The sequence below is a fragment of the Gymnogyps californianus genome, chromosome Z (genome assembly GCF_018139145.2).
Source record: "Gymnogyps californianus isolate 813 chromosome Z, ASM1813914v2, whole genome shotgun sequence".
Lineage (NCBI taxonomy): Eukaryota > Metazoa > Chordata > Aves > Accipitriformes > Cathartidae > Gymnogyps > Gymnogyps californianus.
The window spans coordinates 42,766,395-42,791,175 of record NC_059500.1 but is presented as its reverse complement, the minus strand read 5'-3'; the positions used below and the strand labels follow the sequence as shown (position 1 = coordinate 42,791,175).

At 43.0% G+C, this 24,781-nt stretch overlaps 1 protein-coding gene across 1 annotated transcript in view; it reads left to right on the top strand.

The window, feature by feature from the left end:
* The first annotated feature begins 759 nt into the window (after nt 1–759).
* The window catches only part of LOC127027179 (transducin-like enhancer protein 4), a 75,818-nt gene continuing 51,796 nt past the window's right edge, over nt 760–24,781 (top strand). Inside the window, exons 1-4 of the mRNA XM_050912737.1 lie at nt 760–857; nt 1,313–1,410; nt 2,484–2,547; nt 3,941–3,985. Of these exons, the coding sequence (XP_050768694.1) occupies nt 813–857; nt 1,313–1,410; nt 2,484–2,547; nt 3,941–3,985 (252 nt within the window). The 5' untranslated portion in view covers nt 760–812. The remainder of the gene's footprint in view (nt 858–1,312; nt 1,411–2,483; nt 2,548–3,940; nt 3,986–24,781) is intronic.

Genomic DNA, 24,781 nt, shown 5'->3' with positions numbered 1-24,781 from the left:
TGCTGCTGCCGCCGCCGCCACTTCCCGGAGTTTCGAAAGGCGAGGAGGGAAAAAAGAGACCAAAAAAAAAAAAAAAAAAAAAAAAGAAAGACATAAATAAAGCAGCCCGGACCGTATCTTCTTTTTCATCGTTCTCGCTCTCTTTTTATTTTTTTTTAAATTAAAAAAAAAGCCGAAAAGAACGAAAAAAGAGCGGCCAAGCAGCACTCGCGGGGGAGATGCGGTCCGGCCGGTAGGAGCGAGGACCAGCCCGCCACACAAAAGGGCACGGCACCGCACCGCACCGCACCTCCGCGCCGGCAGCGCCGCGCGGGGCAGCCGCCCGCCGCAGCCGCCCTCCCCGCCGGGGCGCCGCGCCGCGCCCCGCGCCGCGCCGCGCCGGGAGAGCCGCCGGCAGCAGAAAAAGTTTGCAGAAGGGGAGAAAACTGCCGGCGGGGATCTCTGGCGGAGCGCGCGCCGGCGGAGGGGCTTTCCCCGCCCTCCTCCTCCTCCTCCTCCTTCTCCTCCTCCTCCTCCTCCTCGCCCGCCGCCGCACGGGGCTCGCAGCCCGCCGGAGCCCGCGGAGCGGCGGCGCTCGGGAGAGCCGGTCGGCGCCGCCCGCTGACCGCCCCCGGGGGATGTGGCAGCGGCACCCGCGCCCCGCGGACGCCGCCGCCGTCGCCGCCGCCGCCGCGCCTCGCTGCTGCCGGCGGTGCCCCGCCAGCCCCGGGGCGGCGGGGCCGGGGCGTCCCTGCCCGCCGCCGTCGCCGCCGCCGCGCCTGCAGCCCTGATCCCCGCCGCTCCGGCCGCCAGCGCCCCCCGAAGCGGCGTGGATGATCCGCGACCTGAGCAAGATGTACCCGCAGACCCGGCACCCGGTGAGTGGCGGCGGCGGCCCCGCGGGCAGCGCTCTGGCGCGGGCACCGCGGAGTTGTAGCCATTTTCTTATTGTTGTCCGCCGCGCCGCCGCCGCCGCCCCGGGCCGGGGTTGGCTCCTCCGAGTTGCCCCCGCCCGGTGCGCGGCGGTCCCGGCGCCCGCCCCGCGTCCCGCGGCTACGGCCGGTGCGGGGGGTCCGAGCGGGCGACGCCTCCCCCCGCGGCGGCCCGCACCGCCGGCGCCCCCGTCGGGGCAGCAGCCCGGGGCGCTTCGGGCATCGCGCCGCCGACCCCGGGCGGGCGGGGGTCCGGGGGCTGCGCCTCCGCGGAGCCCGGGAGCGAGGGCCGCGGCGGGGGGCGGCGGCGGCGGCGGGCGGGGGGTGGCGGCGGCCGGGCGGGGGGAGCCGCGGGCGGGCGAGAGGGGGCGATTAAAAGACCCGCTGTTGCTTGCTTGCAGGCTCCTCACCAGCCAGCGCAGCCCTTTAAATTCACCATTTCCGAGTCCTGCGATCGGATTAAGGAGGAGTTTCAGTTTTTGCAGGCTCAGTACCACAGGTAACGCTGCCGACTTTCCCCGAGCGGGCTCGCCTCTCGCCGCTTTCCACCGCCGCTGTCCGGGGGGGACGGCGGGGCGGGGGCGCCGGGACCCACCCCAGCCGGGCGCTCCTCCGCCTGGCGCTCCGCATCCCGCCGCCGCGCCCGGCCCTCGGGGCGGGGGGCTCTCCGGGGCTCCGAGCCGAACGGGGCGAGCGGATTTTCTTGTTTTCCCCACGCTCCGGTTTGTGGTTGGGTTTTTTTTTGAGGGTGGGGGGGTGGGGTGGGGGTTGATGGAAAAATATGCGGCTGGCTGGGCTCGTCCTCTGCTTTTCTTCAAAATGCCGCTCAGGACACGCATCTTGTCTTGGCTCGGCCCCCTCGCGCCTTTCATTGACATGTCAAGTGCTGATAACCTGGAAGCGAGGCGGCGAGCTATTTCATTATCCTTAGGTGGAAGAGCCTGTGTCCTCAAAGTGACAAGTGACTTCTGGCAGGATTGCTTAGCGGGCTTCTGAAAGCAAACAAAAAAAAAAAAACAGCGGAGGTGTTAATGTTTACCACGGTATTCCTTAAATTACCTGCAGTATTTTCCTTGCAGTTCTGTCACCAGTAACAGCAAAAAAAAAAAAAAAAAAAAAAAAAAATCCAGCAACTTTTTTCTCCTTGAAGTGGTGATACGCGTTTGATTCCTCTGTGGGTTGAGTGAAAGCAAGAAGTGTTTCAAAACTCTTTTAAATAAAAACTCCGAAACGCAAATTATGGATTTGTAAGTGGCTTCTCAAGTTTAAGTATTATAGGTATGAACCACTGCGTGCTTCTTCTGTGAACCAGTGTTGGGTTTTTTTTTTGTCGGAGAAAAATACTCTCCTGTGTACTGTATGCACTTCGCTTAGGACCTGAGGATGTTGCACAGTATCTCTTGAAAGAGGAAAAGTACAAACCCCACCCTGAACTCCCAAGCAAGAGCTGGAAAGCACATTTCTGTTTGTGTGTTGGAGAAATGGTTGAAAAGGGGAGTAACCTGTGCTCAGAAGAGTGTCAGTTTTGTGTTACAAAGTACCCATGCTTCTTCCTTTTTATATTTTGAACAGTTTAAAGCTAGAATGTGAAAAACTGGCCAGTGAGAAGACAGAGATGCAGCGACATTATGTCATGGTAAGCAAGCTGCATAACAAATTCAAAATGTCTATTAGCTTGGTATACTGAGACCGAAATACTCTCGAATTGCTGGAGGCGAACAGAAAGATTATAGTAGTGCTGCAGTTGTTGAGGTTGCATCAGTGCTTCCATTATAAATCCTTAGGTTCAGGGGTTTATAACTTGTTTGCAGCAGTTAGTTTCCCTGTGAAACCTGCTTTTTAACCTTTTAAGCAATTGGGGATATTTCTTCCAAATGCTAGCAGATTACTTGTCAGCCCTTTAAAGCCGTGTACCACTTTCGTAGTGTACCTGGGGATGATGTTTTCACTTTTGCTGACTTCTCCCAATGATCGTATCTCCGTAAAACGATTCGGGATAGTATTTTTTTCTGTGATGGGAGTAAATCGAAATTGTACATGTATGCATGCAAACCCGAAGCCTACTTCCTAGAAGAACTGTTGCACCTGGGCAGCTGGTTCATTGTTTCACTGAATTCAGAATGGCAGGGATCTCAGCTGTAAAAGGGATTTCCTCAACGGTTGTGGTCTGCCTGGTTAAATAATGTGCATAGGAAGACATCTCTAAATACATATTTGCGTGATGGATCATGATAACTCCAGAGGAGCTCTTGCTATCTGTTCTCTTGTACATCTATGAAGGATTAGCCGTTTTCCATATATACGTGACAAATAACACTCTTGTATTCAGAAAAAGAGTAAATAACCTTGAAAAATTCTTAGCCAAGAGCACAGGCAAATGTTAAGGCTCGCAGTTGTCTTTTTCATGCCTGATATGCCTAAGTCTTGGAGATTGTTTGGTACTAACATTACACACTGAACTGAGTTCCCCGCAATACTCAGGCACAACAGGACATACTTACATTGGTGTATCTGCTTTGGCTCTGAATTTCCATGCTCTTTCATTTTTTGCATCCCTGCAATTTAATTGCAGCTTTTTTGTGTTTTTAATTTAAAATATTGAATAACCGGTCTGTTAGACATTGCTGATTTATGTATGTGTCTGGCTTCAAGCACTTCGGGCGGTTTTTTTGGCATCTTTTATGTGTGCTAGGGAATAAAATCTTGAGCATTTTCTGTGTGGCTTTTTTTCTGCTTCTAATCTTTAACTCTGGTTATGATTACTTTTCGTGATTTTTTTGTTGTCTGTTTTTTTCCTTGTTTTATGGCTGTTCTTTGTAAATTTGACACGAAGCAATGTAGATAAAGCAAAAAAAAAAAAAAAAAAAAAGGTTGCTGTGAAATGCTCCTTTGAATTCCAGGAGCTGTTAAAGGCCAATAAATATTTTTAGGTCTGTATGTCTTTGTACAGATGATGTTTGAGTAAAAGTGAATTTTGGAATAGTTTTCACAGTTGTGAGGTCTAATAGAGTAATTTTCTTCTTTCTTAGTATTACGAGATGTCCTATGGGCTGAATATAGAGATGCATAAACAGGTAGGTAGATAATTTGTTTTGTGTAAGAATGCTCTGTATAATTTCTGCCATCAGTCTTAAAACAGATGTGTATTCTGTGTGACTTGTTTTAATTGCATGCTTGAGTGCATTGGAAATTTTTTTGTACTTCAGCTGGCCCCGAAAATTCCATCTTGTGTATGGTATATGGGCTCTGCGTAGGTTATGGTCTTCGCTGCCAGTTGTGCATTATTCGGTTAACTTTCCACAAGCAGTCTCCGCGCGTGCAAGTGGTCCTATACTGCACGGGGAGGGTATATGTGAGGAGGGATGGGTATGTGGGTTGTACCTGCAGATCTGTCTGACCTCGAACCTTTGGGGTTTACTTTTTGGGATGATAGCTACATCACGAATGCATATTAGGTGTCGAGGGATTTGTATTTGTGTGTGGAAAAGACCATTCTCTTCGGTTAACCCAGACTGATTTAAGCTGGAGCTATGAAAGCAATTGATGCACAGCCATGTTCCTGTTTCCCTGAGGCTGCTTACTTGGACCTTTGTCCAAAACCAGTGTCTTAGCATCTCAAACACGAAAGAGTAAATGAGCTTTCTGCGAGGATGTTAGCACGCTCGGTTTTGTGCCTTGAAGTCTAGCACTTAGGCCAAGGTTAGCGGGAGATTAGTCAGATGGAGCATGGTAGTGTAAATCAGAGTTTCTTATTCGGTAATGTGTGTTTTTAACCTTCTCTAGAGGAGAATGAATTAAACATCTGACCTCTTTTCCAGTGAGGGAACTTTTTATATGGTGGAGTTTAATACTGACAACTCATTTTAGCAAACGGTTGAGCAATTCGCCAGCGTTGCTGGGGAGCGTAAACTGCAGAAATAAAGAATTGGTTGGATGGGAGAAGAAGGACCATCTGAAAATTGGTTTGTACGCATTTCTGTTCAAAGTTAGGGATTTGGAACTTCTCTGGGTTGTGGAAATAGGATTTCTTTATCTTGTTGAGAGCAGACATACAAGTCCAATGTTTTTTTGTGTTATTTATTATTTATTATATTTTGTATTCCATTAGCATCTCAATGCCACGGTACTGATTAGGGCCCTTTGCGCTAGATGGCATACAAATACGAAGACGGCGGGATTTCCTGCCTCAAAGCATTTTGCATCCGCAGCTCCAAACTTATGGGACCTTGCACATACATATTCTTTTACAGACATATACGTAGACCTGTTGAATTCAGATGTCCTCCTCACAGGTACCATGAAGACTCAACAAGCACGCTTAACAAACAGTTGAGAGGAAAAGGCTGTGATTCCAGCTGATCAGCTTGTACGTACGTGGTGACTCTCTGGACCTGATTCAGGTTGTGGGTGCTGGTAGAAAGAGTGGTCACTGACTCTCAGAGGTGTTGGGTCTGTTCTCAAACGAATAGCCAGATTGTTTCAGGTCCCATTAAAAAAAACCCAAAACAAAACAAAAAACCAAACACCCCCCCCCCCCCCCCCCAGTCAGTAATGTAGTAGATACGGAAACAATTCACAAAGACCAGAGTCCTTACAGGCCACCTACGTAGCAAATTCTTGCGGGCGCTTGAAAGCAAGCATTTCAGTCAAACTTGTTTATATTTCTAGGTACCTTGTTTTTACAGCAGTTAGTTGTATGTGGACTTACACTGACTGCACAAAATTCTGTGGGACAAGATCAGCTAGCAAGTGCAATGTGTAATTAAATTGTTTTAAGCGGGGGAAAAATATCCACAGCAAAAGCCCTTTTAACTGTTAATTTCTAAATGCTTTACTCCAGAAATTGTATACAGTTATGGCGATGGAGTCATCAGTGATATTCTAGAGAAACTAAATACTTAGTTACAAGTAAGTGTGGGGATTACAAAGGACTGGATTTTAATTAAACACCTTTTTCCATTACTGTTCAGTCTGTTCAAATTAGTAGTTTAAGTATTGTACTTTCATGCAAAACACTTAAATATTTTGTCAGATGTTGACTCAGATTAGCTGCGGCTAAGAAACTTGTTTGCTATCATTCTTAAATCTGATGTCAATTTCATATCTTTCATGTCTCCCCTTCTCTTGCCACATCTTTTTTTTTTTTTTCCCTTTCTCCTCTTGCTTCAGCAACTGCAAAATATTTCCCGTCTTGCTTTATGATCACAGCGTTAGGGTCCAATTTGGTATATTATATAGATAGCTTCATTTGATGTGCGCAAAGCTTTTTTAGTCCTCTACCTTAAATTCCCTTCTCTTCCTCTCCCACCTTTGAATTTTACTTGGCTGAAATTGAGCGATTCACCCTTTTTTCTTTTCTTCTCCCCCCACCCCAGCTTTCTAAATTCAATCATATCAAAAATCCTGAGGGCAGTTTATCACATTATGAAATACAGACAGCCCTGCAAACCACCTACTTATTATATTTTCTTTCTTTTTTTCACTTTAGCACAGAGGCCTATCTGTCTTTATTTGTTTTTCTGGGCAGACAGCCTTGGTTCCTCTCAGGTTCTTTTCCAGATGTACTCGCTGGATGCCCTTGTAATGGAAAGCAGGCAATAATGCAGTGAAGTTGCCCTTCGGCGTAATTGGGCCTAGTTCTCAAGATCAGGTTAGGCTTATTCACTTATTAGATTTGCGTCTCAAAGGGTTCAAGAGCAGGACTCCCTGGAGTCCTTGGAAGTACCCTAGTAATTGGTGGCCCTGATATTTGAAACCTTTGTGTATTTTTCTGTTAAAGCTTCTGTTCTTCTTGGCTGCTCCCAGCCACAGAGTATTTATTTTTAGAGAAATTTTTCACTGGAACAGAAAATGATGGCTGTGATGGAGTCATGACTCTGTGACTTAGCAAATTGATAAAAGGATAAATGCGCAGAGAGCAGCGGTAGTGAGTGTGCCTGTGGGGGGGGGGGGGGAGAGGGGGGAAGAGCGTCTCTTTTCCCACCCCTCGTGTGATGCTCATCATCAGTCATCCTGTGTTGATTTTGATAGAAGACTATTAAAGTGAAACCTATGGGGAATTTGTCATTCTGAAAGGAAAGCTAATGTAATTAGTACCAATTAAAGTACATTTAGTAAATTGGATTTAATCTTAATTAAGCCTGCATAATGTTGCCAATTTTTAACAATTATGTTTGAGAACATAATTAATTTAAATTTTGGTAACTGAGTAAATAGCATTAGACTGGTAGAATTAGTCATTGGTATTTTTTTTTAAAGACAAGTGTGGGGTATGTTGTGACATGTGGTGTTATAGCCTAAAATACTAAGCTAATTTTTGATATTCTGTACTAGGATCAATAGAGCTTCAAAATAGACACATTCTGAAAAAGAAGGCATTGAGTTGGGGCTTTTTGGGTCACAGTATGAACAGATACTTCCCTACAGTTTTAAATTTCAATATTAGCACAAATATGAACGTTTGAGTGTGGTCTGAAGACGCCCATTGCTTACTAAGTTGCTTTTTTAACGTTTGTTTTTAATGGGCTCAGCTGATAGTTTATGAATGAATAGTTGACGTGCTGCTCCGTGTTTCTAAAATACTGTTGCTACTTGGTGGTGGTCATTTGGTTTAATTTTGGAAATTAGGCTGTTTTAATGTTATGGTAAACAGTTTGTTTAAATTGCTGTAATCAAACATGCTTGCTGAAGGTTTTAATTCAGAATTGTAATTATCTCTTAAAATAAGTGTATTTGGCTACAGACAACAGATATTTGTGAATGGGACTGATGGAAAGCATAAATAGGATACAGCATTCACTTTTTACTTCGGTTATATTTTTTGGATGTGGCAATACGTAAATTCTGAGTTTCTCTTTTTGGTTAGACCTCCGTCTTTGAACTAATTCACATTCGAGAATGTTGGATTTCAGCATTTTTGAAAGAAAATTCAGGTCTTTTAAGAAGCTGGGTATTAAAAAATAAATGAAATGACTTTTTAAGATCACAGTAAAAAAAAAAAAAATTCAGTCCAATCCATGTAAATTTTATTACAGGACTTGGGCAACAACCATTTGAGTGCTGCTAAAATATTAATTGGATAGAAATGAAAGGGCTCTGCTAGCTGATAGGATATCATAATCATAGCTGCAGTAGTCGATGGTAAATGATGATAAATGGCATTAGGAACCTTTTAGCAAACTGTAATAACTACGAGGAGGGAAGCAGTATGGATTTGCATTATATCTGATACCCTCTAGTACCAAGTGGATTGCCAATACTGCTTGTTTAGCATTTTCTAAGGGCAATAGGATATTGATTTCTGACTTACAAGGAACGGCTCTATTTTCACCATTGAAAAGTATTGCTGGTTGTTAAGAAGAAATTGACTTGAAGAGGCCTGACTGCTGCCCATCATGGAGCAAATAAAGCAAAACTGCCGAAGCATGGTGGAGCAGCGAGATGGGGCCCTCAGCAATTTGTTGCTATTAATTTACCATGCTCGACAGCAAATCAATCGGCATCTACTTCATCTGCTGGAGAAAATGCTGTCCGGGGCAGATAAAAGGCCCTGCGTGGTACAGGGAATAGACTGGATTGGCCAAACGGAGGCTGCAGTTAATGTGTAAATAAGTGAAATCAAGGCCACTGTTGCCGAGAAAGCTGTTTTTAATTAGGTTGGGGCTTTATAGTGAGCTATTTAAGAAAGTAATATGGAGAGTAAGGGGAGATTTATTGCCGACTGAGTTAATATATGGGCTGTATGACATCCCAGCCTTGAGTCTGCTTGCTTCTTAAGCCTTAGTAAATTATTTTGGTAAAGGGGTAAAGATGGGAATCAATTTGTTTAATTTAGGGCAGAGTTTTGACCGTTTTTCATCTTCATGGCCATAAAACACATATATCACAGAGAAGTGGTTTGTGTATGCACTACCTGTGTAACGGAAAAATACTCTTTTTTTTCGTCTTTTTTTTTTTTTTTGGCAATGGTCTGGGCTCGGTGTGAACGTGTGTGCATGCACGTGTGCACTTTTTTTTTTTTTAACACATTCAGTACTTGAGTATATATTGTCTTTCATTTGAAGAATAGCTGGAGAGCCAGCTAAAATTATACTGGCTGAATTTGTTCTCCATTATAAACAGTAGGAAAGATTTAATAGAGATACAGGCGATGGGTAGTCAGAACTGAACTGGAAAACTTCAAAATGAGAGAGATTAGAAGTGAAATTTTGAAGACTGCAGCTCACACAGGACTATTAAGGAGGAAGAGAAAAACAAGTGGCTTTTCCATCAAAGTCGCAAAATGTAAAAAATAGGCTGTCAAATCGGTTTGACAACTGAGGCTTGTTTGTCCCAGTTTTAGGTTATTTAGCCTCTGAAGCCAGCAGAAAAGCTTAGAAGCTTATGAAAAGGTAGAAAATGTATTATTCTGCTGTTAAACCAGAAACCTTTTACTTGGTAATAACTGCTAAGTTCTGAAACAAGATTCTGTGCTTTCTTTTCCTCGTGATACAGATGTTAGACAGCCTTTCTGTGGAGAGGTCCTGTTAATTACTGGGAAGTTTGTTGTTGCGACTTCTCCGCGAGTTACTGTTGAAATAACCTTCCCCCCCCCCCCCCCCCCCCCCCCCCCCCCCCCCCCCCCCCCCCCCCCCCCGCAACTGCAGAATGACATGCATGAGGACAAGCACTTCCATTTCACCCTGGTTTTGCCTTTCATAAGCAAAGGAAAGAGTCGTTTTCCCCCACTTGTCTTGGCAATTCAGACAGATGCTTAAGACACAGGAAGTAGCACAAAACATGCTGAGCAAACTTTTAAATTAAGACATACGCTCTGTTTTTACTGGCAAAAGGCTGTGCTCTACAGTGCTTAAACATAAAAGCATTTTTATGTCTTTGAAAGATGCTAATTGCTGTGATGCTGCCTCACTGACTCTGTTAGTTTATAGGCCCGCTCGTAATTATAGAGGGGGCCAGCGGTGACCCTGTGGTTAGGGTTGCCTAACACCTTCACCTATAAAAAAAAATTCTTGCAGTTTTTTAAAATTTATTTATTTTTTTTATTGCGAGAAACTCCATCACCTTTGCTGTTTGCAGTGAGGGACACCATTCTGGTGAGAACCCCCAGCCCCTTTTGGGCCGTGGCAGAGGGAGAGAGAGCGGTGATGAGGACCTCCTCAGCGGGAGGCTCCCCTCCCGCCTGGCACTGCCGCTGGCTCTTTGGGTCAGCCGGCGCGGCTGGAAATACGGCTCCGGCATAAAGCTCCTGTTGAACAGTCAGAACTTACTACCCGCCAGGAGAGGGAAGCTATGTCACCATTTTGCATAGAGTAACTTTTGCACCATTTTGTGCGGTGAGATTTGCTTTCCTTTTGGGGGCAAAAAAGAAGTGCCGAGGTTGTTCAGCACAGGAAGAAACATTACTTAGCAGATAGGTTTCAAAGTGAGGTATCGGGATGCTGGGATGCCCAAGCTTTACAGCATTTGTGTAAGCTTGATCCTGCCCCATTGTGTATGTGCATTGTGGTGCAGGTTTTAGTTATACACTCGCTGATCTCATTACCAGTTTTCCTAGAGGACCTCTTTCAGTGCACAAAATAGACATTAGGAAAGTAGAATTAAGGCTGCAGAGGCGATTGTAAATCTGGCTTGCAAATGTTTGGCTGCTTGTCTCGGCAACTGAAATAACTTTAAACATAAGGATTCAGGCATGTGCAATAATTGCCATTGTAAGCTCCTTGAGGCAGGGATTCTGATTTTGGTTTATGTTACAAAAAGTGAAGGCGGTGCTCACACAGGTAAATCACAGTGTATACCACGGACTCGGTGCATTAAAGCCAGGAAACAGATTTTGTGACTCTTAACACCAAGGCTGTCAAACGTTGAGAATTCAGAGTTATCAATTTGGTCTTACTTTTTATATCTTTTTTTAATGAGAAGATGTGATGTACCATTTGTGGATATAATAGAGAACTGGGTTTATCACAGACATGGGCCAGTTTGTGAACAGTGCAATTATAATTGTTACAGAAGTCACTTCTTTTGCTGTCTGCAGATTGAGCACATCTGTTGCCACTGACTTTCAGAAAACCTATTTAGCCACAAGGCACAGCAGGAGCAGAACAAAGATGATAATGTGAAACACAGGATGTATAAACCGATACTTGCATTAACTAGCAGATGACAATGTACTTGAAGCCGAACATATCTATACTCAAGAAATGGTGTTCTATGAAAGAAATGAAATGTTTGAATTAAAAATAAATCTTTATTTTAAAATACAAAAATGTGAAGTGGTTTTAAGAATACCTATTTGTCTCTCTGTTTATCTGTATATTTTTACAGGTTTTGTCTTGGTTCAAGATGATATTTTTACAGTTTTACTGGTACCTTGAAGTACTTCTGTAAATTTTTTCCCTTGATATTGTTTATCTTAGTGGTGGCACAAACTCTGTAGTTCAGTGTAGCAGGCAGTGTTTTGGCACAATGTCAAAAGCAGGTGTCCATAACTTTTTTTTTTAATAATGTTTTTCAAATATAACTGAAATATGTCACAAATAGTAAACAGAACTCTAAATAGTGCTTTCTTGGCTGCGTGGATAGGATTTAGACATAAGGAATCATCTTTCCTAGCACAGGACAGGTACGTAATGCTCTGGTATTGAACATTGTGGTGTTATGGCTAAGATGTTTAAACGTGCAAATGTCAGGCAAGTCAAAGTTATAGTCCCCACAGTAAACTTGAATTGGTCTCTTTATGGTTATGTATTTGTATGGTATGCTGTATTGCCAGCTCCAAATGTTAAATCATGCCAGTCCCCAGAAAATCATGAGATTGGCTTAAAACTAATAATGAGATAAAAATAATAAATTTGGGGTTCTTTTTATTTCCCTTCTAATTTTAAGCTGCCAAACTGCACTTGGCTCATGCTTCTTAGTTTTTCCTCCAATATTCTTCCATAATTGTTTTTTGCAAGTAAAGAGTGAAATGTCCCACGATTCATTATAAAGTCAAGGGAGCTGGGTATGAGATACAGCTGGCAACTTTCGTCATAATTTCCTACTCTTCAAAAATGTGAGGTGTACTTTCCTAAGAAAAAATAATAGCAAATTAAAAATACATACATATTCTTTCTGGAATTGCTTGTTAAGTTTTTGTGGATTATGTATCATAAGATGGCACAGATATGCTGGTGGCAATTCCCCTTTTTGTGTTAGGAGGAGAGGGAACACAGGACATAGTTTTGAGTGGAGGTCTTCTAACTTGGCCTCTCTCTTTTGGTCTACTTAAATGGTTTCTCTGCAGGATCTTATACTGCCAGAGGTTTCTGACATTTGCTGGATGAGATTCAACTTCTTCAAAGGAGAAAAACCTGTCACTGTTATGTTTGGGATGTGGAACATTGGCAATGAGTGTGCGCTTTTCTTTTTTCTTGTGTTTGCTTAAAAACCTCAGCAGAGCATCTCACAGTTGAGCAGAAGTCAAAATCTGTCCCCTTCATGCTATGAAGAATCTGCGTAACAATAGGTCCTGCCATTAGATTTTGTTTGGCATGTGTTGTGTTGTGTACTGTGCATGTGTTGTGTATGATCGTTGAGAGCATTTAATTTTTAAAAAGGCTGCTCTTTCCTCCATCTTAAATACAATAAACTTCTCTTGTATTTACTCTGTCTGCTTATGTATGTGGCTTCTCTTAGCGTCTCGGTTATTTGGGTAATTTGCAAATGCGAAAAACCCCTTCTGACCCTGCCCTGGCTTACCCCAGAAAGATATGATTGCCCTAGGATTGAGTAGCTGGTGATGGAGTAGCACCATATAGAGGCCATGGTGAGGCTGCTACTAAGACATCACCTGTGTTTCAGTTACAGGCGTAGCCAGTGATGCAGATTTACTATGGCAGAAGAGTACTTCGGAAAGCAAAGGGGCCCCTTTCCCCTTGTCTTTTCCAACTTTGAATCCAAAATCAACAAATCAAAACACAGCAGGGCCAACACATGCTCTCTGCAAATACTTAATAAAACATTGTGGTACTTGTAGGCAGTGACAGCAAATGCTATTGAAATTTAACACTGGCAATTTTAAACCCAAGAGCAACGGCAAAAAGGTCTAGCCTGGGTCTGTTGTGTCCTCAAGGCAGAGAGCTTCCTCAAAACTCATTACAGGGTGTCCATGGGGTTACAACAGCAGGCTCAGCAGGGGATGAGAGAAGAGCAGGTAACCTGAAGCCCACTGAGCTGGCACAGTGGTGTGATCTTTGGGTCCCCCTTGTGGGGGCTGGGAGGAGGCTTGGGTGGTGGTGCATGGACCTCAGTGTTTGGAAAGTCTGGGTTGCAGGATGTTCTTCTTGACAGTTGGTCAATGGCTGAAGCTGTCGTTTACCATGTTAATTTGACAGCATTATTTAAAATTAATCATAAGGCAAATTGGAGTTGTTAGCTGGGGTTGAGGGAGAAGGCATTTTGATCACTCATTTTCTTTTTCGTGTCTCTTTGCTTCATGGCAGGAGAAGTGGAACTTCATTTTTGCTCATTCTTTGTAACGCAGATAGCTAACTGAGGGCTTCCAGGTTAAAATATTTGGATATCCAGTTAACCTGTCTGTCTCAGTAACTTCTGTTTGGTGGTCAACCAATTGCTCCTATTTAGCGTATGATTCAAATTTTACCTTTTAAAACCATGGGGAAAGTGGAGCAATCATTGAGGAAAGTTTTTATCTTGGGCAACCACTTTTTCCCATTTCTAACCTTTAACAGGGATGAATAAGCCATGCCTCATAGCTGAAACACTTTTGGACTTCGTTTTGAAAGCACAGTGGTGTTTTCCTATTAAGCTTTCCTATTAATAAACGCAAGGGAGTCAAAATAACTGTAGTGCAGCCCAGCTAAGTCTTGGGGAAGGGGCACACTTGGACCTGGCAATGCTTGTCCACATGTTTTCATGAAAGCCGCTTCACCGAGGGCTGTGCAGGGCCAGGTTTCTGTCAGTAGCTCCGGCGGTGTCTCTGACCAGCTTCCTGTCTGCCTTGGGAGATCCTGTGTTGGGTTTGAGGTGGACGAGCCACCATCTAGCTGCTTGACAGCCAAGTAGCCAGTGGCAGTGTGGACTCTGTGCGTGGGCATTTGAATCCAGCAGTTGAGCCAAGCTGTGTCGTGGTTTTGGCTTTGAGAGGGATGTGGGTCTCCGCTGGATTTTTATGGCGGCTGCAGGATGAAGGGGTGTGAGTTCAGTACTTGTCCGTCATGAAGCACCATGGGTGTGCAGAGAAAAGTCAGCGTTAATATCTGTTCCGTTTCCTGCTCTGGATACCTGCAGATGCCTACCCAGGGGCTTGACTGCCTCGAATCTGGGGAAGAGGCCATTTTTAATTTAAAGCATGTGACAAATTATCAGCTGTGGTTTCTCTGACTGCAAGCTCGCGCTCTGCAGCACTTTGTGCAAGTCTCTTAACATTTCTGTGCCTCCGTCTGCCTCTCTGAAATGGTGATGATATTTACATGACAGGGAGTGATCTAAGATTTAATTTGTTAACGTCCATTATTAGATGAGAGGCTGTAGAGAATCACAGAATATTGTATGAATATGTATTTGCTGTGGAGGGAAGAGGACTCCTTCTAAACCCGTGTCCGCTGTGTAATGAGGTCCAGCAGTGCCTTAACTGCTACGGGATTTCCTTCGTTCTTATGCCCCAGAGGTTACCAGGAGATAACACGAAAGATACTTGAGTTATCCTCCTGCCTGCTACTCTGCTAATTGTATTTGGAGATAAAAGTTGGAAATAGGCGAGGCTGGTCTTGTGATAACATTTGGAGAAGGAAAGCAAAGAGAATAAGGCCAAAGCTGGCCAAAACGCTTATGCTAGATTTTTGGTTTGCGGGAGGAGGCAGAGAACAAGGAACGATTGGAGGGAGCTCGTTAATTGGTTTTCTTCTCACGTCTCCTATTTCCCTGCAGTACCATTCACTCTATATGACAACCATCCACTTTCACAGTGCCCCCTTTGAAAGATGGCACTGTGCTGATGTGTAAAAGAGAGTCAGCTACAACACCACTACTGTCTGCTTTCTGTAATTCTATAAAGCATGTGACTAGATACAAAGTAGGTGCCTCTTCTTAAAATTTCAGTCCATAGCGTTTGAATAACACAAGAAGATTGGAAAGACTTTGTGCATAAAATACACCCCGTATGTTTGTATCAGCGTGTTAACAAAGGATAGATTGTGTATTCTTATACTCAATTTAACCAGTAGGCTTTCTGTCCTAATTGCAGAAAGCTGTTGCAGTCTGAGCACGTTGCTTATTTACGATTTTTATCAGTACTTCTTAATTTCTGGGGACAAACTGTGTGTTTTCTTTCTCAGTCTTGTCCTAAATAACAACTACAACAACAACAAAACCTAAGCATTGATGAGAGTTTCTTGCTTATTTGTTGCTCTAAAACATTATTGGTGGAAGAGACACCGACTTCTCCAAACATCAAAGGACTTTTTATGTCAGTTACTTGTTATGTATTTGTCCATATGTAAATATGGAGGTGTTAGTCTTGAGAAGTAAATTGTGTGTAAGCTCTTGGTTTAATTCATTCAAGAGTGACATCCTGCTTCCTTTGCATCTCTCCGCTTCCGTGTGCTTCTAGAGATGACTGTTAAGGAAAATGAAGCTAATAATGTGTCTTTAACCTGGACAACATGAGGAGAAAGACATTTTCCATGCATCTCTACAAGACACTTGGTTCTTTTCTGCCTCGCAACATCTCCTGGTTTATCTCTACAGACTGGTGACACCAAAACATGCATCCTGTTTCACTTGTTGGCAGCATAAGAAAAAGTCTTATAATTCTGTGCGCATGGCATCCTGGAAATTTCTGGGGAATGGTTTGTTTCTGGCATTTTTCCTAAAACCACATTTGACTGAGGATGACAATTGTTCTTAGGTTTGATCATGTAGAGATGTAAAGAGCAACAGCACCACAAGATTCTACAAGAAGAGAGCCCCCACGAGCATACATGTGGGGTGGTTTTTTTTCTGAGGTTGTAGGTTTCCGCTTGAAGATGAATTTTCAAACATGTATACAAGATGCTTCTCAAACTAACATTAGCAGCCTTGCTATTACACACTTTCAAAAGGTACCTCTGTAGAAAGACATAAGACTTTCCTTTGCAGATACAGACGTCCAGCTTCTTTGCATATGCAACTTTTTTTTCAAATATGCCTTCAGCCCAATGGATGTATAGGCCTTGTGAATGTACAAAATGATGATATTTTGTCCTTTGTTTAGTTGCTATTTACTTAGCTCTGTTTTCTGCCTGGAACTCAGGTGTGTATTTCTTCTAATGCATTGATTTTTAACAAGTCTTTTTGTGTGGGTGAGAAGAATCCTGGGATAATCTGAGTTTACCCATTTTCAAAGAAAAATGTCGCTGTAAGTATGCACTGTATTAAGGGTCATGAGGTTTGTTTAAGCCTGCGACAGAACCTGGAGAGCCTGAAAATCTGTAGACACAGGAAATACCTCTCTGTATTAGTGTGAAGCAAAGCAGAAAGCTCCCAGGTGGATGAGACGCAGCCGCCAGGGTCTGGGGCTTGGGGGATCCAGGTGCAAGTTTCTGGACTATGCTGTCGAGGGCTTCCTCTGAGACCTCAGACAAGCCGCTGTGACCGCTGTCTGCAGCGAGACGGGAGCGATGCTGCAGGCGCTTTTGCACCACTGGGCTGCAGGGCCAGCTGAATGAGGGCAGAGCGATGCTTGCGGTGTGTGGGGCGAGTTAACCGATTCGGCACGGGAGCCAAAGAAATCCAGCACGTACGGAGGGTAGCTCACAGGGAAATGCTGAGGTCACGGGTGTGTCTTAAGTCTTTCACTGCTTGAAGGCTGAAACACCAAAGTTGGTGCTGCCGGGACATGCTGCCTTGGCTTGGTAGTCTCAGAATCACTTTTTGAAGAGTGGCAGCTAAACTTCATTTTAAAGTGTAAGCATAGTGCGGATTTTTTTTAGACAAAAAAATGAACAAAAAAGCTGGAGAAGGCAACACCCTTGGTTCGTCTTAGTTTGGCTACTTTTCTGTCTACTAGTGAAACCCACGTTTCTTCTTTCCCAGGAGAATGACCAGGATACCCAGCAGAAAGCTGTCTGGTTTGCATGAAATCCTTAATAGTTCAGCAGAGCTGAAAGAGGAGAGATGCATGCTGTGCTGTCACCCTGGAAAGACTCTGGCCAGCTGGAAAGAGTTGTGCTGGGTTCCAGTCCCTGCCCCAAACCCATTTACATGTTTTAGCCTATGGTCATTTTTCATGTACGATGATTCTGAGCAGGAACTGGAAAAGGGACTTTCCTTCTCCAGTGGAAGAATTGGGAGTATTTCCTTCCCAGAGTTCACAGAAGCCTATTAGACAGGATGTTCTCCTAGGAGGTGGGAAGGAGAAGTAAAAAAAGAATTAAAGTCATGTATGTAGTGCTCTGATTAAACTCTTTAACCACTGGGCTGTTACATAGCAGTCTATCTGTTCTCCACCCCACCCCCACCCCCCTTTTTTTTTAATGTGCTGCTGCTGTATTTTATGTGGGAATAATTCTGGCAGTGGTTCTCAGCTCCCTGGAGGACATGGGTGGAGAAGCATTGAGTTGGGGGAGCTGCAGGGGGAGGGTGTTCACAGGGCTTAGTTGTGAGCTGGATGCCAAAGAGCTTGATCTTGTCGAGCCAAAGATTCTTCTGAACATGTCTGGAAAGGGGACTCAGCAGGGTTAATGGGGAGCTTCAGTGCTGGAGGTGGAGACTCCTGTGCACTTCTGGTGACTTCAGTACTGTGTCATTCCTGAGTGGGGAGGGAAGGGGGTGAAGATTGTAGTTTGGGATTTTAATGCCTAAATTTCTGTGGTGCTCCAGGCTTTATATTTGATGTGCCTTTTTTTTTAAGATGCAAAGGTACATTTATGTATCTATAGGTATGGGTAGGTCCCCCCTGTGCTTTGGAATTCTTGAAAATCTTCTTGAGCATTTATCTGTTGCTGACTTTCTGCCTGAATTACATGTCTCGTCTGCTTAGGCATTTTTAAAAATCCCATTACATACCTTCTGGAGACTTCACCTCTGGCTTTCACTGGTTCAGTTCTCTGTCTGGGAAGTGGAAGTAATACTATTTCCTGAAGCGTAACTCTAACCACAGAGGAGGTTTTGGAGACCAGTATGTTAAGAAATGGGAGATGAGATATTAATGGGAGTCACTTGAAAGGGGCTGTGTTTATCTCTCTAGATTGTAAGATGCTTGGGGCAGGGTGCTGTTTCCCAAGATAGTTTTGTCCTCGTTTTGCCATGTGAATTCTGCTGGCTTCTCCATCCCAGCTGCAATTAGCATGCTCCAGTGATGTACCTTTCAGCAGTAGTGCAGTCAATTCTTTGATTTGTATTAAGGAAGTTTGCCCTTGGTAATCTATCTTCTCAGCCTCTATTCTCCATCTGGAAAATGGGATGATAGTACTTTTTTACCTGGGTGGGATTTCTTGGGGAAAACCGAAACAAACTTTCTTACCTTGTGGTAGCGTGTCCCTGCCTTCTTCCTGCATGCCCAAACCTTGGCAAATGCCAGAAGTGGGGCTTGTTGCTATACATGCAGTGGTTGCAGCACAGTGGGTTCTTGATTCTCCGGTACAAACAATTATTTTGTAAAGTTAGGGAAAATACATGGTTTGTTAAACCTTTCTGTGCCTCCTGGTTCTATGCAGAATTAGTCTGAGGTAGGCTCTTGGTGTAGATCTCAGGTAGCTAGTTTCCCAATCTCTTTTTAACCTCATTTGAATTTCTACCTGTCCATTAGACAATGAATGTGTACAAGGCTCTTTCTTGATTTATTTGTTGCAGAGGTTGAAGGAAGATAATGACAATGTGAGTTGTCAAAAGATCAGGCGAACCAGCTTAGTATTCAACAGTGAGGATCATGGCTTTGGTTGAGTCTTCACTCCTCAGCGTATGAATACCCCACATGTGTGAGAAGCTGTAAATGTAGTTTTGAGCATAAATGCAAGTTGGACTTTGGAAAAGAAATACTAGTCTGAGGGCTGCCTTCAGCATAATACAGGAGGAAGGTTTGATATCTGGTGCTCTCCACTGAAACACTGCTGTGCTTTCCCACTTTGGTGAAGCAGTGGGATTTAGATGGTAAAGTAGGTCACTTTCTCTATCTGAGCATCACTTTGTCTCTACCTTTCTTGGTTACCCTTCCTCAGAAGGGTGCCAATTTTGGAGGCAGAACAGCTGCGAATTTAGCGAGACTATAATATCTCTCAGTGTACAGTCTAGCTTAGTCAGTAGAGCTGGAGAAAGCCTGATTTACAACCATATCAAATGAGCTCTACACGTGTTCTGCGATGGATATTGAGAGTAATTTTGTATTGCTTTGGGCTGCATTGGCAGAAAATGGCATCTATTTTTAAAACTTTGTTTACAGGTACAGAGTTAAGATAAAGTGCTTTTTGGTGCATGTGGATGGTGTTCAAGAGTACGACTGAAGTACTCACAGGTGTGCTTTAACCACCATTGAACAGACTTGCTCAGGTCCTGCTAACTGAGGAGTCGGCAAGGTTTTACTGTGCTGAGTATTTCTCCAGCTTCTTGTGCAGTTCTGCAGCTACTTTAAGGCAACTTCAGTTTTGTGTTCATGAGCTGAAGTTATACTTGTGATGGTAAAGTCACTGTATGCCTTGTTGGTGACTTAAAAAACAATTTTTTTCTCACTTCTCTTTCCTTTGCTTTCACCTACGTAACATGGTATGTTACAGTAGTGAAAACTGACTTATTTCAGTAAAGAAATCAGTCATTTTGAACTGCCTTCCCTTTATATTAAAGGTTAATATTTTCCAACTTACTCTTTTATCTTCACTGAGGCTCACACAAAGGAAACACAGTCTGAGCTACCCACTAGTCATCAAACCTATTTCCCTTCCTCCTCCCCCCAGCTTTTTCTGTTGCCTTTGTGAAAAACAGATAGTGATTGTACACAAAGAGGTTTGCAAACAGTCAGTAGGTAGTTTAATGATTTTAAGGTTTCCTTTCTTGTATTCTGGCAAATTTCTAATGCAAACAGAATAGCACTACTAAGTCTCTAATTGTCATGGGAAGCTGCTGTTACGAAAAGGAATAATTATAATAGTTCGTGCAAAACAGAGTCTCATAAACCAAAACAGATACAACCTCTCTGTATTTTTGTTGGTAAAAATGTTAGGATTTGAATATTTTGCATATAAATGCTTGCCTGAAAACTTTTTGATTAAAAGGGTGGCAAGATTACAAACTTAGCAAGCTAAATATGAAATTTATAAGCCCAGAGACTGCATTTTAGTAAACCATAGAATTACTCCATGGCAAAAAGCCAGAGATCCATTAAAAAAAAAAAACCAACCAGGCACGGAAATGTGGTTTTGCTGTCTGTTGTGATGTCTGCTATAACTGAAAAAACATACATTGTTTTATGAGTGTGGTTTTTTCACAGTTTTGACCACAGCATTTAATTTCTTCATCTGCCCGCTAACGAGCTAGTACGTCCACCACTAATGTACACTAGGTTTTTTTTATTTATTGTTTTGAATTCACTGTGCAATTGGGTATGGGTGATTTGGTTTACCAGATGATCTAACAGGTGGCTCTAAAGACTAGTTGAAACTTGCAGCTAAACCAGATCGTGATGCTAACCCGAGAGGTGAAAAGTTTAGGATGTGGTTGATAGCAATACGTCTTGGTTGCAGGGTAGTGGAGGAAGTGAAACGAAGTGCCTTCCCATGCCCAGAGAAGTATCGGTATCTGTAACAAGATGCGCAGGTTGCCAGGAGTGCTGCTGTGTGGTTTGAGCTCTTAACCGTGCTCTTGTTTTCTGACTCAAAGGAGTGTTCACAAAAAGTCTCAGCTTAGAGATTTTGTGTGTCTGAGACTGAAGTTTTCTGTGCACTTCAAGCAGGCAGAAGATGGCATCGGTAATGAAAGGGGTGATCCCGCATTTGGGTTAATCCCATGGTAAACTGGATCTGGGATAGGGTTTGTATTAAAAAAAAAAAAAAAAAATGGGGGGGGACTGGGTTTTAATGTGGGTAAGTTCATTGCTGAGTTCACCCACAAAAATGCTAGCAGCACGAGGGTGGGGTGAGCAGGAGTAGTAGCTGGATTAGGGGAGAGCCTCTTCAGGGCCTGTTTTTATGTCAACTTAAAGTGCATGTGAAGCTACAGCAAAAGCCTTCTCTCTATCTCAAGAGCAGATACAGCATAACTGGTGGGTGCGTAATCTGTATTTCTGGCCCAGACATCTTTATAGGGGGGTCATGGGTGCGAAATTGGACCAACTTTATGAAGGAATCCTGTTTGACTGATGCCTTTTCTGATAAGAACACGTTTAAGGAGAAATGCGTTGATATTATTATCACATGGTTAATCTGTTTACAGAGTTGATTATTCACCCCTTTCATTTGCTTACATTTGACCTACTTTCCACGTTGTGGATGTTTTTATTAAAGTCTGTAGGTGCAGTATGATGAAGAGTGCACTTAACATATGGTGCATCCTGAGCATTTGTCTGAAATTAATGCAGTTCATAGTAGCTCTCCACACAAAGTGTGATCTCACAGGCAGTTTCGTGAAACCTACATTTCCCAACTGGAGAGTTCTCCTTTGCTCCATGCCTCCTGTTCTGCTTTTTATGGCATTTTCTTAAACTTTGTGTTTCTTTAAAAAGTTATTTTACATTGAAATCCCTCTTGGATGAAGGGTATTTGAAAACTTCAATAATGCTGATGTAATTTAAAGATAAATGCCATTTAGCGTTGCTTGACTCAGAGTCTGTCCTGGCAGGAGTTTTACTGGGGGAATGCCATTCAAATGAATTGAACATCAAGATGTACTTGGTATATCCAGCTGTCTTGGACAAGTGAATTTCCTGAACGTATTAAGCATGCGTGTCTTACAAATGTCTTAGGATTTACTTTGCAAATGTGTCTTCTTAGGAAGGTTAAAAAGAGAATTGTAAACTGCCTGATTATTTTAGATGTACTTCGCTAGTGAAACTACCACTTGTTAGATACTCACATGTTGAAGGATAAAATGACCTGTTCTTTCCTTGTCCTGCTTCACTTAGGGGAAAAATAGCAAGAAACACCAGTTGCAGAAATGCTGAAATCCAAATAGAGTTATTCTCAGCAGAGGTAGTTATGATCCACAATGACTGAAATTATAAGCAATGACAATTCGTATCAATATTTTCTCCTCAATAGGAGTCGGAGCTACAGACTGGTTTTTTTGTTGTTGCTCTCAGGAAAGCAGCATTCTGCTGCATCAAAAATCCCTTCCCATTGAGCTAGTCATTGCGGCAAGTGTTTTGCTTAAAAAATATGAATATGAATCAGTATCATCTGAGTGGCGGCAGAGATGTGTGAAATGCTGGAACTTCTAGTCTTTCCTTGTTGGATGAATGCGCTCAGTTTGCCAGCTCCTTGGTAGTGTCCATCTTACTCTCAGGGCAACCTGCTCCAGAGGAAAGGAATTGGGATCCTGACTGGCTGTGTCATCATATGTGGTATGGTGTAAGCCCCGAGTGACAAGGCTGGTGACGGTTCATCCTGATTTGCCCATCCATAGGGTGCTGCAGTGTGGAAGTTCATGGCTGGTGCTTCAGTAGGAATGTGGCATCGCCATCTCAAAGCATGAGAAAATCATGAGTCAACACCTGAAGTTGAAACTTGCATTTAAATTCAGAGTAAAAGCAAATGTGCACTACCTGTATACCCTTAGTATTTTAGATAACTTTCACTTGTTGAGTGTTGATTAAAAAAAAAAAAAAGGAAAAAAAGAGCTCTCTAGGTGGGAAAGGGAGAAAGGTGCCTTAAATGTCATCTGATTCTCAGATGATCACTTTATTCCAGAAACTGGGACTTGATAAATACCACCAAGGAGTATGAAACTTTTATTTATCTTCAGAAAGAATTAACAGGTATCATACTTCCACTTGGTTTAAAAATTGAGATAATAACATGCCTTATTTGAATTTGTGTCATTGCAAGGATCCAAAATTGAAGCTTGATTATAGCATTGCTGTAAAATCCACTGCACTATTCTTTCATCTCTTTCGGGGTGTTGTTAAAATCACGCTTTTGTGTACTGGCTTAAAAGGGGCAGGATTTTTGTCTATTATGTCAAATACAAAAATCTGTTACCTTAATCTATGGAAATTGCATCTGAGTATTGCTCATTTTCCTAGTACAACAGGAAGTCGCAATGGAAAAGGAGTTAAAATGTTGTTTCCTTTGTGTAGACTACTTTTCCTTGAAATAAATACCAGGGTTTTTTTGCTGGATTTCTTAAACTAATTGATAGCTATTCACCACGTGGTGTGAAATTGCTGGGTAGGAAGAAGAGATGAGGGATTGAAGGCGAAACATGACAAAGTTTTCAAACGCTGTAAGAATTCTTGTAACCAGACCTAACAAATCCACTGAATAGATCAGTGTGCTGATTCCTAGTATTTTTCTTTTCTGAAAGCAAACATAATCAAGTGTGATTATCAATGAATCAGACAGGCTGTGGGCTCCACCTTTCATGACCTGCAGGGCTGAGGCAGGTAAGCAAAGGAAACCAGAGGTGAAAGAGAAGAAGTAATCTTGTTCCTGATGCAGAAGGGCTGATTTCTGGCCTCCAGATGAATCTGGAAGAAAATAAATTGAGTTCAGCAGTCACGTTGTTTTTCCTGGTTTTATGGGGGACTTCTGATTGCTGCTTTTATAAGTTTATTGATCAGCTTTATGTAGTTCATTAAAACCTGGAACAACACAACACTTGCTGGAGGAACTAATTTTTCTTCCTTCTTTTTTGTCAGACTATTACGTGTTACCATTGGTTGCAGTGTTTTCTGCAAGCTTCAAGGCTGAACAGTACAACTTTGTAGATGTAACTGGAAGTCTGGCACAATCTTCACAGTTCTCAACCATGACAGCGTATCAGCTTCTCACTGATTAACATTTGGAGCATACTGCTCCAGAGTAAGCACTGTAGCCATAAAACAGAGAGTGGATGTAGGATAATGGTTGCCTATAGCTACTTCTGAGTCTTCCTTTGTGCGTATTTGTAAATGAAAGGTAAGTGCTGGTGTGGATCAGAAGTGGACACTGACAGTTCTACTTTGTAGAGGGAAAACAATTTTAGTGTTTATTTTCTGGTAACATTTAAATAAAGCATCAGAACCCCCTTTCCTAAGCACTATATATGTACATTTCAAAAGCATGGTTTCTTTTAGAATCACGTGCTAGAGATTTTTAGCTTTTTCCTGAAATGCTGCTGCCTCAATAATTTTTCCAGGGCAGTTAAGGACACCTCAAGTTAAACATAAGCCTACTGAGAACAGGTTTTGACTCTCTCTCACCTTTTTTTTTTTTTTTTTTTTTTAGTTTTTCACGAGGTACACATTGAAGCTACTGATCTGCAGTATTTCTTTCTGACTACTTTTCCTGCTACCCCTGAGAAACAGAGTATGAACTTGTGATGTAAATAAATAGGGGACTTCCTGCATCCAGTTAAATTAAAACTGCACACTAAAAGCACTGTATGCATATAGTTGCAAGGACAGGCTCAGACCGGCTTGTGCCATTTCCAGCAGGCACAGAAGAACTGGTCAGACTCTTTGGAGGGTGTGTGAGGGGAGGAATCGAGCAGTAGGAGACTGGTGATTGTGCATATGCTGCTGTGTTTCAGCTGTTATGGGAAAGATTAAAATGGGAAATTCTGACCTAATTGCAGCTAGGAGACAGATGCAAAAGACTGAACTCGGAGCTGAAGCTGGCTTACTGTGATGCCACGGGTTTATAAGCTTAAAAAAAAGTTTTGTTTTTTTAAACTATGAAGTCAAATTCCTTCAGTTGGTGGTGAGT